The following is a 12541-nucleotide window of genomic DNA, read 5'->3' on the forward strand; positions in this document are numbered from 1 at the left end:
CATGCTGCCTTTCAAGTAAATAAATCAACTTAAATAATAGAGAGAAGGAGAGAGAAAAAGAGAGAGACCTTCCATCCACAATGGCCACAGTGGCTGGGGATGGGCCAGGCCAATGCCAGGAGCCAGGAGCTTCTTCCAGGTCTCCCATGTGGGTGCAGGGGTCCAAGGACTTGGACCACCTTCTACTGCTTTCCCAGGTGGATTATCAGGGAGCTGGATTGGAAGTGGAGCAGCCAGGACTCAAACCGGCAGCCATATGGGATGCCAGCACCGCAGGAGGCTTAACCTGCTGCACTACAGCGCAGGCCCCTAAATGACTCTTACAAATGGGGATTCCCATAGGGCTTTCCAAGGAGGGCTTCATCAGTAGCCAGACCTCCTTTTGAAGGTGGAGCCACCACCCTCTGTGAGCCAGAAACGCCCCATTCCCCAGCTGCCCAGCCCCTCCCACGAGGCACTGGCCCCACAGCCAGGCTCTGCGGGGTGCAGGGGGCTCTCCCCTGCCTAGGAGGCCACTGCCATCCTCCTCCTCCTCCTCTCCTCCCCCACCCCACCCCACCCCACCCCCCCGGTCTGCGGCTCCCCGAGGTTCCCAAGGGTTCAAACTGCTGTGGGTTTCAGGCTGTCCCCCCACAAGTCCTTAGGGACCACTCCCAGCCCTGCTGTGCCAGCACTGTTAGGTAGGAAGTCAGTTATGAGCTTATGTGTGTGTAACAGGCCTAAAGAGAAGACATCTATGTCCAGCATATGCATCTGCATCTCAAAGTCATCCCGATAATGTTTCAGGGGCAGCCTGGCCCTCGAATCCTGCCCTGCCCCCTTCTACCTGATAACCTGCCAGGTGGAGGTCCCCACCCCTTCTGCCTGACAATCTTCCACAATCTCCCAAGTGCAGCCTAGTATCTGCATCTCAAAACACCCTGCTCCCTTCCTCTAGTCTGATAACATTTGCATCCATAAAGTCCTTTGTTTCAGACCTTCAAGAGAAGTTTTTCTATTTACATCCAAAAAGCCCTTTGTTCCAAGAGGAGCAGAGGTGGGGAAGCAAGACCCATCTCCTTAAAAACCCCCAGCCTTAACTGGACTGTGCGCTCAGCTCTCTGCATCTTTGCTGAGCTGCCCGCCTGGGCTGGTCAGGTGTAATCTCTCCACTCAACATGGAACCCCCCTCCTTCCTCCTCCCCAGTCTCTCAGGCTCTGTCTGGAGAGGGGCCCATCCGTCCTTACAGATGTCCTGTCCTAATAAACCTTGCTATTTTACCTCCCACTACTCTCTGTCTCACGCCTGAATTCTTTCTTGCGCGAGGACAAGAACCCTGCAATTTCTCCGGTAACACTTCTACCCAAGCCAGAGAGGAAGAAAGGGAGGGTGTGGATCTAGGGGCAGAGCCCACCCAGCCCAGGGAAAGCTCAAGGCCAGAGAGGCTGGGAGGCGGAGGAGGGAGACAGCCCCACAAGGTTTTCTGGGGGGCCCTGGGAGCTTCAGCCCCCAAGAGCGGGAGGCAGGCCTCTGGGAAGGCCTGGCCACGGAGAGCCTCAGGAAGCCTCAGGAAGCCTCCGCCACTCCCCTGGGGCTCTCCTATTTCTTTAAAGAATGTCAAGATTTCGGCTCCAGCCACATGGGCCAGTGGTAGGAGGCCCAGCGTGGGGTGGGGTGGGGTGGGGGCGGGGCAGGGACTGCAACAGAAGGGGCTGTCACGCGGTTACGCCCAGAGGGTGAGGCAGGGCCCACCTGGATTCCAGACAGCCCCAGAGGGGCTTGGAGCCCCACCCAGTGGACAGGGCGATAACTCTCCACTTCTGGAAGCTGAACACTCCCAAACTTGACGGGCGAAGCCAGCAAAGAGAAACAGGAGGGCGTTGGGAAAAGTGCACGGTGGTGAAAAGGACTCAAAATCCACGTATGGGGGCCCGGCGCTATGGCGTAGTGGGTAAAGCCACCACCTGCAGTGCCAGCATCCCATATGGGTGCTAGTTCAAGTCCCAGCTGCTCCTCTTCCGACCCAGCTCTCTGCTGTGGCCTGGTAAAGCAGTAGAAGATGGCCCAAGTCCTTGGGCCCCTGCACCCACGTGGGAGACCTGGAAGGATCGGCACAGCTCCGGCTGTTGCGGCCATCTGGGGAGTGAACCAGTGGATGGAAGACCTCCCCCCCCCCCGCCTCTCCTCTCTCTGTGTAACTCTGACTTCCAAATAAATAAATAAATATTTTTTAAAAGGGGCCCAGTCAACCCTGAGCCATCACCGCTGCCTCCCCAGGACTGCATTAGTCAGGAGCCATGACCCGGAGTTGAACCCGGGCCCTCCAATGTGTGAGGTGCGTCCTAACCCCAGTAGGCTTTTCCCAGGCCATCAGCAGGGAGCTGGATCGGAAGTGGAGCAGCAGCCAGGAGATGAACCAGAGCTCACATGGGGATGCCAGCGTCACAGGCAGCGGCTTAACCTCCTCCGCCACAGTGCCGGCATTTTCAATGGACTTTAGAGGGTCCCTTCATACGGTCCTCGCACCTTTTATGAGAGCCAAGGAGGAGGAGAACTGAGCCACTGACACCAGCCGATCCGGGTAGCAACTGCCATCCACCTGGTTTTCCAGGTCAAGGCTGTACTGGTCAAAACCGGAACCAGGCTCCAGGCCCCTCCTCCACGCGGGTGCCCCTGGATCAACCTGGTTGGGCAGGAGGGAGGTGCCCAGGGGCTGACCTTGGCCACCTGCGTGGGGATTTGGGTTACTTGGAGAAGCACCTGCTGCTGGCAGAGGCTCCCCTTCCCCTCCCAGCAAACACAGAGGGCCCCTCCTATGGCTGTCATTTCCTAAAACCTGCTCAGGAGGGCAGACCAAAAATGGGGTCAGACGTGCATGCCTGCCTGTGTGCGTGCACAGAGCAGCAGAGGCCCCTACCACCTCCGGGAGTCCCCCCATCCCCTCCCAGTCTCAACGTCATTCAAGCACCAAGTCCCCACCCTCTGCCATCCAGTCATTCAAGCACCAAGTCCCCACCCTCTGCCATCCAGTCATTCAAGCACCAAGTCCCCACCCTCTGCCATCCAGTAATTCTAAGAATGGGACCCAGGTCTGGGGGTCGGGGTGGGGGTGCAGCAATGCGGAACCATGACCAGCAGGACATGTCAGGCTCGGCTCCAAGGCCAGCCCGGGTCACACGGGAACCCTGGGGATTGGTGAGGAGGACACTTTGCTGAGGGACCTGTCAGAGCGAGGCCCTGGCGTCAGGGAACAATGTGCAGCGGGTCGCATGCATTGTGACATCTGAGCAAACAGCAGGGCCAAAGTCACATCGATCGAAAAGCGTACCCATCAGAGGGCCCCAGGACAGGGAGGGGGTTGCCCTGAGAGGGGCGGGACCCCCATTCCTGTAGAGCCCGCACAGCCCCTCGAATCTGTCCCGCAGCTCTGGGTTGGAGCGCTGTGCCTGGCGCAGGTGCGGGGAGGCAGGTCCTTTGTCCTCTCCTCCATGGCTGCTACCCCACCCCCACCCCTTCAGGGTGGCAGCAGGGTGGGATGTGGTGGAGGGTGGGGGGAGGAGGATGCTTTATATGAGGGCAGCCCTGTGACCCCATTTTCTACATCCGGGGCCACGTGGCTCGGAGGAAGGACTCTGGGCTTCGGTAGCCACAATGTAGGCTGGAGCCAGACTCCACCACCACCAGGGGAGGAACCACGGGCTCCTGTGACCCATCGGAGCCCAGGACTGCCTGTGGTGAGGGACAGCGGCCCGCCAAGAGGGTAGGTACAGAGCACGTGGGGACAGAGGCACAGGGCACGCAGGGCGCTGTGCTGCCCGGGCTGCTCTGCCCCCTGGAGTTAGTCCCCCTGAGCTAACAACTTACCTCTCTGGAGGCAGCCTCAGGGAAGCCTGGTGCCCTAAAGGGAGGGCCAAGGGGAGGACGCAGGCCTACGGTCCGATCGGTCGCTGGAACTGAGGCCCAGGGAGCTCGGGACAGTGGAGGGAGGGGTGCTGGTTAGGGCGTCACAATGCAACAATGACCTCTACGGCCACCAATCAGCTGCGGGGAGAGCTCCCGGGATCCCAGCAGGAAAGGAGACGCCCCCGCCACAGGACCTAACTTCTTCCATGGAGATGAAGGTTTTGGGGGGGCGCCCATGCTTGGCTCCTCTGCTCCTGCCGTCCCTTCTGGGGGTGGGTGGGGGGCTGGGGAGCCCCTTCCTGGGGTTGGATCCCTGGCTGGTGGGGGTGGGGGAGCTGATCCCCAACACCCCGGGGGTCTCTTAGCAACTAAGAGAAGGGGCTTCAGGCCCTTTTTGGGGAACATGAACCTTATAGGGCCTGGACCAAGGGGGCAAGGTCAGTTTCTCCAAACACGCCTTCCAGTGTGTGGGAGCTACCAGCCACCCTCACCAGAAGTTAACCGGTGTCAAAGACACTACTGAGTTGTGACAGAGATGCCCCAGTGCCTCGGACAAGACACAGGCCCGTCTCCGGCGGCTTCGGTTTCCCTTTCTCTGAGATGGGAATGGCATGGCGCCGCGAGGAAGATTCCAGCAGGAAGGTACTGGCAGGCAGCGGAGGCTACGCCCTGTCACTACGCCCACAGTGCAGCCCTGGGACATGCGCCCACTTCTCAGGCACACGATCAAGGCTCAGGCGTGAGGCAACCACATGCAGAGCTCACAGGTGAGACGATCGGATCCACGATCCTAGTGAGATGTGATGCTGCGGGCTCGGGAATGGATCCCCCACACACACACCACCCACCTCCCATGCAGACCCGCACAGAGCCATGCCCTGCGCCATGAAACAGATCTGAGCCTGCTCCATTCATAGCAGTCACAATGTGCTTGAGGGGCCGGCGCTGTGGCGTAGCAAGTAAAGCCACCGCCTGCAGTGCCGCCATTCCATATGGGTGCTGGTTCAAGTACCAGCTGTTCCACTTTTGATCCAGCTCTCTGCTGTGACCTGGGAAAGCAGTGGAGGTTGGCCCAAATCCTTCAGCTCCTGCACCCACGTGGGAGACCTGGAGGAAGCTCCTGGCTTCGGATCGGCACAGCTCCGGCCGTTGCAGCCAACTGGGGAGTGAACCAGTAGATGGAAGACCTCTCTCTCTCTCTCTCTCTCTCTCTCCCCTCTGTGTAACTCTAACTTCCAAATAAATAAATAAATCTTTAAAAAAAAATGCACTTGGGAAACCTATCCCATGTGGGGGTCCTGGGTCTGGTCCAGGCTCGTCCCCTTCCGGTCCAGCTTCCCGCAATTGCACACTTGGGAAGCATCAGGTGAGTTCTTGGGTTCTTGCCACCCACAGGGGAGACCCAGGCAGAGAGTTCCTGGCTCCTGGCTGCAGCACTTTTTCTATTTTCACTTTATGTGAAAGGTAGATAGACTGAAAGAAAGAAGTATCCTCCACCCTCCATCTGCTGGTTCACTCCCCAAATGCCCACAAAAGCCACGGCTGGGCCCAGCTGAAGCCGGGAAGCCTCTGGTCTCTCTGTGTTTCAAATAAAATGAAAATAAATTGAATTTTTTAAAAAAAAGTTTAAACTGAAAATTACAGGAAGCACACAAAGGATATTCTCAAACTACAACAGAATCACTAAACTAGAAATCAGTAACAAAAAGACACTGCACCAGTGCCACAGGAAGTTCATTTCAAGGGGAACTGAAAAATATTTGGAACCAGATGTTAACAGAAATGCAGTGTATCAGAAATTCTGGGCTTCAGCTAGCTCTGGGCTAAGAGGGAAAGAATCTGCGACATAATGAGCCCAGGCTGGCGCCGCGGCTCAATAGCCTAATCCTCCACCTGCGGTGCCGGCACACCGGATTCTAGTCCCGGGCACACCAGATTCTAGTCCCGGTCGGGGTGCTGGAGTCTGTCCTGGTTGCCCCTCTTCCAGGCCAGCTCTCTGCTGTGGCCTGGGAGTGCAGTGGAGGATGGCCCAAGTGCTTGGACCCCTGCACCCGCGTGGGAGACCCAGAAGAAGCTCCTGGCTGCTGGCTTCAGATCGACACAGTGCCAGCCGTTGAGGCCATCTGGGGAGTGACTCAGCAGATGGAAGACCTCTCTCTCTCTCTGCACCTGCCTCTCTGTAACTGCCTTTAAAATAAAAATAAATCTTGAAAAAAGAAAAGAAAAAAAAAAAACTGAAGGAAAGGGGCTGGCGCTGTGGCGGAGGGGGTAAAGCCGTAGCCTGCAGTGCTGGTATCCCATATGGGCACCGGTTTGAGTCCTGGCTGCTCCACTTCCAATCCAGCTCTCAGCTATGGCCTGGGAAAGCACTGGAAGATGGCCCAAGTCCTTGGGCCCCTGCACCCATGTAGGAGACCTGGAAGAGGCTCCTGGCTCCTGGCTCTGGATTGGTTCAATTCTAGCCATTGAGGCCATCTGGGGAGTGAACCAGCAGACAGAAGACCTCTCTGTCTCTCTCTCTGCCTCTGCCTCTCTGTAACTCTGCCTTTCAAATAAATAAATAAATAAATCTTAAAAAGAGAGAGAGAGAGATAAATGAAGGGGATACAAGGAAATGAAACTCCACGCAGGCAGGAGAGAAAATAAGACAGCGAAAATCAATCACATTGACTACAGAAAGTTTATTTTTAAAGATTGTATTTATTTGAAAAGCAGAGTTGCAGAGAGAGAGAGAGACAGAGCTCTTCCATTCGCTGGTTCATTCTCTTAACTGGCCACACTGGCCAGAGCTGGGACAGGCTGAAGCCAGGAGCCCAGAGCTTCTTATGGGTCTCCCAGGTGGATTCAGGGCCCTAAGCCCTTAGGCCATCTTCTGCTGCTTGTCCCTGGCTCATTAGCAGGGAGCTGGGTGGGAAATGGCCAGAACCAGTGCCCATGTGGGATGCTGGCCTCACAGGGGGCAGCTGAACTCACTGTGCCACAGCACCCGCCCCTGGAAAGATGATTTTTTTTTTTTAATCAAAAGCTGTTTCTTTGAGAAAAAAGGATTCTCTTTTTTTATTTTTATTTTTTGAAAGATTTATTTATTTGAAAGTCAGAGTTACATAGAGAGGAGAGGCACAGAGAGAGAGAGGGCTTCCATCCGATGGTTCACTCCCCAGATGGCCACAACGGCCAGAGCTGAGCAAAAGCAGGAGCCAGGAGCTTCTTCCGGGTCTCTCATGCGGTACAGGGCCCAAGCACTTGGGCCATCCTCCACTGCACTCCCTGGCCACAGCAGAGAGCTGGCCTGGAAGAGGAGCGACTGGGACTGAATCCGGCGCCCCGACCGGGACTAGAACCTGGTGTGCCAGCGCCTTGTGGAGGATTAGCCTATTGAGCTGCGGCGCCAGCCAAAAAAAAAAGGATTATCTTCAATAACATCAAAGAACCCTTAGCCCAGACTACCCAAGACAAAATGAGGGGAGGTACAAGAAGCACAGTGGGAATCTCACAATCTATTCCTGCTGTGAGGCTGGAACGCCCCCCACCTGAACACAATGCAGCCCCTGGGTGGGGGGGACCGCATCTGTCTACAGAGGGCGCAGCGGCTTGGCCATCTGACACCACCCTTTTCTGCCCAGGAAGAAGACATTTCTGTCTGCAGCCGCCTGTCCAGGGAGATGACCACAGCGGGCTGCCACCTGGGAGATGCCACCTGTGGATCCAGACAGCCATGGCTCACTGTGAACCTGCTCCCTCTGAACCTCCAGGCCTTGTCCCATCCCCACCCCACCAAGTTCCTGTCCCTTTAAGCTCTACAGGAAGGGTCAACCTCCTGCAGTCCAACAGCCCTACCCTGCCTGGTCTCCTTCCTGTAATCTTTCTCCACTGTTGCCTTATTGCCTAGACGAAAATGATCAAAAGGTCCCAGGGAAATGCTCAAATCCAGGACCACCCTTCTAAGATGCCCATGTCCCACATCAAAGCGCCTGGCTTCACGTCCCGGCCCCAAGCTCCAGCTTCCTGCTAATCAGACCCTGGGAGGACTTGGACCACCTCCTGCTGCTTCCCCTGGCCATCTGCAGGGAGCTGGATCTGAAGTGGAGCAGCTGGGACAAGAACTGGCACCCATATTGGGACGCTGGTGTCACAGGCGGTGGCTTTACCCGCTACGCCACGATACCTGCCCCCCTCTTTATCTATTTAATGCAGCTACTGGAAAAGTCCAAGCTGCACGTGGCACACATGATGTCTCTATTGGCTCGTGCTGGCTGGTGCTCTAAGAACCCTGCTGCTCGGACGCCCACGGGGACCGATAGATTTTTAAAGCTTTCAGAACAGGCATTCGGTATAGTGATTGATATGCCACTTAAGGGGTGGGGTTGTGGGACAGTGGGTTAAGTGGCTGCTTGCCAAGCCTTCATCCTGTATCCCACTGCCTGGCTCCTCTATTTCTGCTCCAGCCTCCTCCTCGTGCATCCTGGGAGGCAGCAGATAACGGTGCAAGTGCTTGGGTCCCTGCCACCCACACAGGAGACCCCGATGGAGTTTCAGGCTCCTGGCTTTGGCCTGGCCCAGCCCCCAGCTGTTGGGGGCATTTGGGGAGTGAACCACCTCTTTCTCTCTTCACTCTGCCTTTCAAATAATAAATGAATGAATGCCCCTTGGGATGCCCATATCCCACCCTGGACTGCCTGGGTTAAGTCCCCAGTCCACTCCCGATTCCAGCTTCCTGCTGACGTGCAACCTTGAGAGGCAAGGGTGATGGATCAAGTCCTCGGGGGTCCCTGCTGTGAGCCTAGGAGACCTGGATTGGAGCCCCCCAGCTCCAGGGCATTTGGGGAGTGAGCCAGCGGATGGAAGGTCTATCTCTGTGTCTCTGCCTCTTAAAATAAATGATTTTTTAAATAAATGATAAGGCTTAAAAAAAAAAAAAAACAGGAATATTGATTAAGGAGGCAGGACAGCCGTTGCTAGGTAAGGATATAGGTTATTTTGGGATTTTTGTTTTTAAGAAAAGCTTAACTGTGCCAACAAGGTACACACCAGAACACTGCTTTTCCAGCCGGCTGCTGGCTCGCTCCCCACCCCCCAACCCCAGGCTCTGCACCTGCATCGCCCCCTCCCCACGCTGCCCAGTCTGGAACCCACCCCCAGGGGGCGCAGCCACTTCCCTGCCGGGGCGGAGCCGCGCTCCGCTGGGATTTCAGTCCCACCTCCTTCGGCGCCCAGCCCACCTCGGACCCCAGACCCGTCCCACCCACGGCCCCAAGGCGGCGGTGGAGCACCCGGCACCCCGACACCGCGCTCGCCGGGCTGCCGCTCGGGCCCGCGGGACCCGGCCCTGGGGGTCCCACAGCCCCCAGCCCGGCGCCCACGCGGCCACGCCCAGCCTCGCGGGCGCGCGGACTCAGGCGCGCGCACACGCACCCGCCCACGCGCGCGCCTCGCGCTACGCCCCGCCCCTCGCCGCGTCGCCTGGAAACGGGGAGGCCCCCGCCGTCGGGCGTTGGGAGGCGGCGCCTTCCCGGGCACCGCCATGCCTCCTCGGTGCGTCTGTGGCGGCCCGGCGGGGTCAGTACCTGCCTGAAATCAATGTTGTCGAGGCCTCCGCAGCAGTCGAGCGCCTCCGCCACCCAGCCGCTCATGGGCTCGCCACCCCGGACCCCACCAGGTCGGACCCTTCACCGGAGGGGCGCCTCAGGAGGGACCACACACGGGGGGCCGCTCGCGCAGCCACGCGCAACCGGAGCCGGCCCCATCGCCACGGGGAAGCGCCGCCGGCCGGGGCTCTTTCGCGGACACCCCGACTGCCCGCGGCCTTCTGGGAAATGTAGTTTCCTCGGTCGCGCGAGGCGCCTTTCCTCCGAGGTTCGCGGCGGCGGCTCAAGGAGCGGAGGACTACATTTCCCAGGGCAGTTCGCGTCCCCGGCCGCGCGGTAGTGTCCGCCGGACTCACCCTCCCGCCGGTCCCTTTAAGGGTCGCTGGCTCCCGCGTGCGACGTTGCCAACTGCCCTGGCGTCCGCGTCCTTGGCTGGCGGCGGTGGGGCTGGAGGCGGGCGGCCCGACTGCAGGTCGTAGGTATAAGTAGCTTCCCGCGCAGCCCCCTGCGGTCTTGGACTTTGGCCGGGGCTCAGGCCACCGCCCCCTCTGCGGATCTGCATTCGCCCCAGGCGGTGCGGGCGGCTTTTCCCGCCACCCCCTTCCTCCCGACGCGCTGGGCCCCCGCCCCGGCGACTCCAGAGCCTTCTCCTTGAGACCCCCTATTTGCTGGACGTGGCTGGTGTCGAGGGCGCTTTGAAGGATTGGGGGGTTGGAGGACGACGGGGTGAGGATCCGCAGTCCCCCAAAATCCAGGATCGGACCTGGGATCAGCCCCTAGGACGGCAGAAACGAAGGCCTGGGTCCCTCGGGATCAAAGGCTGCCGCTAAGGGTAGGACAGGACATACCAGCAATAGCTGCTGCAGGTGCAAAGGCCTGGAGGTGAGCAGGCGAGAAAAAGCGGCCTCTGTCGCCGAAATCCAGCCGGGCTGTGGACACCAGTGAGAGTTCGAATAACTGGACCACAGCCACCCACATGGGAGACCTGGGTTGCTGTCCCTACTCCCAGCTTCAGCCTGGCCCAGTCCCCCAAGAGGCCGAGGTCATTTGGAGAAGTGACCCAAGCCCAGCCCTGACCATGGCAGGCATTTGGGGAATGAACCAGTTGGGGGGTGAGGGCAGGGAAGCTCTTTGTGCCTCTGCCTTTCAAATAAATAAAAATACATTAAAATAAAAAAGAAGGCCCAGTGCTGTCACCACCCTCTCCCCAGGGCCCACCCCATCATGTGTCCCTCTCCCTGAAATTCCAGTCTCCTGCGCCTACTTGGTCACTTCCGTTGTTGATCAAGCCAAGAAAATGAATTTCTGTGTGTTTGCTTCATCCGGGCCAGAAACAGGGGAGCAGGCAGAGGTCACACCAGCACTGATGCAATCGGGCCCGGCCACCGTCCCCACTGTGGAAAGCAAACACCTTTACCCAGAAGCCAAGGCGGCTGGGGTTACTCAGAGCCAAGGTCCCAGGCCCCAGGGCTTGGATGCCAGTCATCCAGGCCCACCCCCCACCCCCGGGGACCTGGAGGGAAATCACCGGAAGTCCACAGCCTCAGCGAGCCCAGGAAACACCTGAACCAACCCCTGTCTCTCTGCTGTTCCCCAGGAACATCCAGGCACACACCTCAGGACCTTTGCACATGCTGCTGCTGTGTTTCCCTCCCTCCCCCACCGCATCTGGGCTCTGCCCAAGCCCCCAGGCACCTTTGCATCCCCCCTTTCCAACTTGGTTTCTCTCCACAAGTTGTATCAGCATCCTACAAACGTGTTGAGTTTGCTCTCCAACACTGTATGGGAATGTGAGCTTCAGGAAGGAGGCGTTTTTATTGTCTCCGCCCCGAACTGGGCCAAAGCAGCCGCCCGGTAACCTGGGAGTAGATGCAGCTCTGGGTGCATGACCTCAGGCTGGGCACTCCTGTAAGCCCAGTGACCCTGCCGATGCAATAGTCCCTCCCTGAGGCTAAAGCCCTCTCCCCGGCTATGTGGCCCTGGGGAAGCGACTCACCCTCTCTGACTCCCTGTGTAGACTGGGGCGGGCATGGTGGTAGAGTTGGTTAAGCCGCTGCTTGGGCCCCTGCCATGCACGTGGGAGACCCAGATAGAATTTCTGAATTTCTGGCTCCTGGCTTGGGGATGGTTTAGGGAGTGAACCAGTAGCAAGATTTCTCTCTCTCTCTCTCTCTCTCTCTCTCTCTCTCTCTCTCTCTCTCTCTTTCTCTCTCACTTTCAAATAAACTCTTTGAAAAGCAGCAATAAGCATTTGTTATAAATAAAAACAAAGAAGACCTCAGCTCACCTGCTGGGGCTCCGGTGGGCTGTGGGCCCTGGGCTGGCCATGGTTTGGGCACCGTATCTTCTCACAGCCTCACAAGACAAGTGCTTTCCAGAGGAGAAAGCTGCCTCGGGGGAGGGACTCCCCCACAGTCACACAGCAGAGTAAGCGGCTGGCCTGACCACTCCCTGTCCTGTCCCTTCCTCTCCTCTTGCTCTCTGCGCCAGCTACACTGGCCACAGGGCCTTTGCACCTCCCATTCCTTGTACCAGGCACACTGTTCCGTTCTCAGAGGGCCGAGGACATCGCCCCTCTGCCCACCCACATGTCTCCTATGTGCACAACACTAAGGCTCCCAACAACCGCAGAGCGTGCTTTGAAGTTCACGCGCAGCTTTGGCCAAAAGGGCTCCAAAGCCAAGCGGAACAGCTTTCCCAGGACTGAAATCGTATGGTCTCCTCTCTTCCACACAGTGGGACCCAGCCAGGAGCCAAGATGACTTCAAGACCCTCCCTCTCTGTGCAAGTAAGAACGTGCTTTGCTTTGTCCAGAAACACAGTAACTGGGGGGTTGTGTGGCCTAGTAGGCTAAGCCTCCCCCTTAGGCACCAGCATCCCATATGGGCCCTGGTTCGTGTCCTGGCTGCTCCTCTTCCAATACAGCTCTCTGCTAATGCACCTAGGAAAGCAGTGGAAGATGGCCCAAGTCCTTGGGCCCCTGCACCCGCGTGGGAGACCTGGAAAAAGCTCCTGGCTCCTGGCTTCGGATCGGCACAGCTCCGGCCATTGTAGCCATTTGGGGAGTGAACCA

At 58.1% G+C, this 12541-nt stretch overlaps 1 protein-coding gene and 1 long non-coding RNA gene across 6 annotated transcripts in view; one reads left to right on the forward strand and one right to left on the reverse strand.

Moving 5' to 3' along the window:
* PEMT (phosphatidylethanolamine N-methyltransferase) overlaps positions 1–10400 on the reverse strand; it is a 60594-nt gene extending 50194 nt beyond the window's left edge. Inside the window, exon 1 of one of the 5 annotated variants that reach the window (XM_062216652.1) lies at positions 10317–10400. Coding sequence is in view for 1 of the 5 variants with exons in the window: in XM_062216650.1 (XP_062072634.1) it covers positions 9448–9513 (66 nt within the window). In the remaining 4 variants the exon portion in view is untranslated. Of the gene's footprint in view, positions 1–3844; positions 3960–9447; positions 9630–9824; positions 9972–10316 lie in introns of those variants that run through there. The other 4 variants (XM_062216654.1, XM_062216650.1, XM_062216653.1 and 1 more) reach the window with 4 other exon arrangements.
* Positions 3599–8227, forward strand: LOC133777183 (uncharacterized). Its single transcript, XR_009868502.1, has 3 exons — positions 3599–3740; positions 4348–4650; positions 7507–8227. It is a non-coding gene; the product is annotated as an uncharacterized LOC133777183 (long non-coding RNA).
* Positions 10401–12541: the final 2141 nt, after the last annotated feature.

This window comes from Lepus europaeus, chromosome 18 (genome assembly GCF_033115175.1).
Source record: "Lepus europaeus isolate LE1 chromosome 18, mLepTim1.pri, whole genome shotgun sequence".
Lineage (NCBI taxonomy): Eukaryota > Metazoa > Chordata > Mammalia > Lagomorpha > Leporidae > Lepus > Lepus europaeus.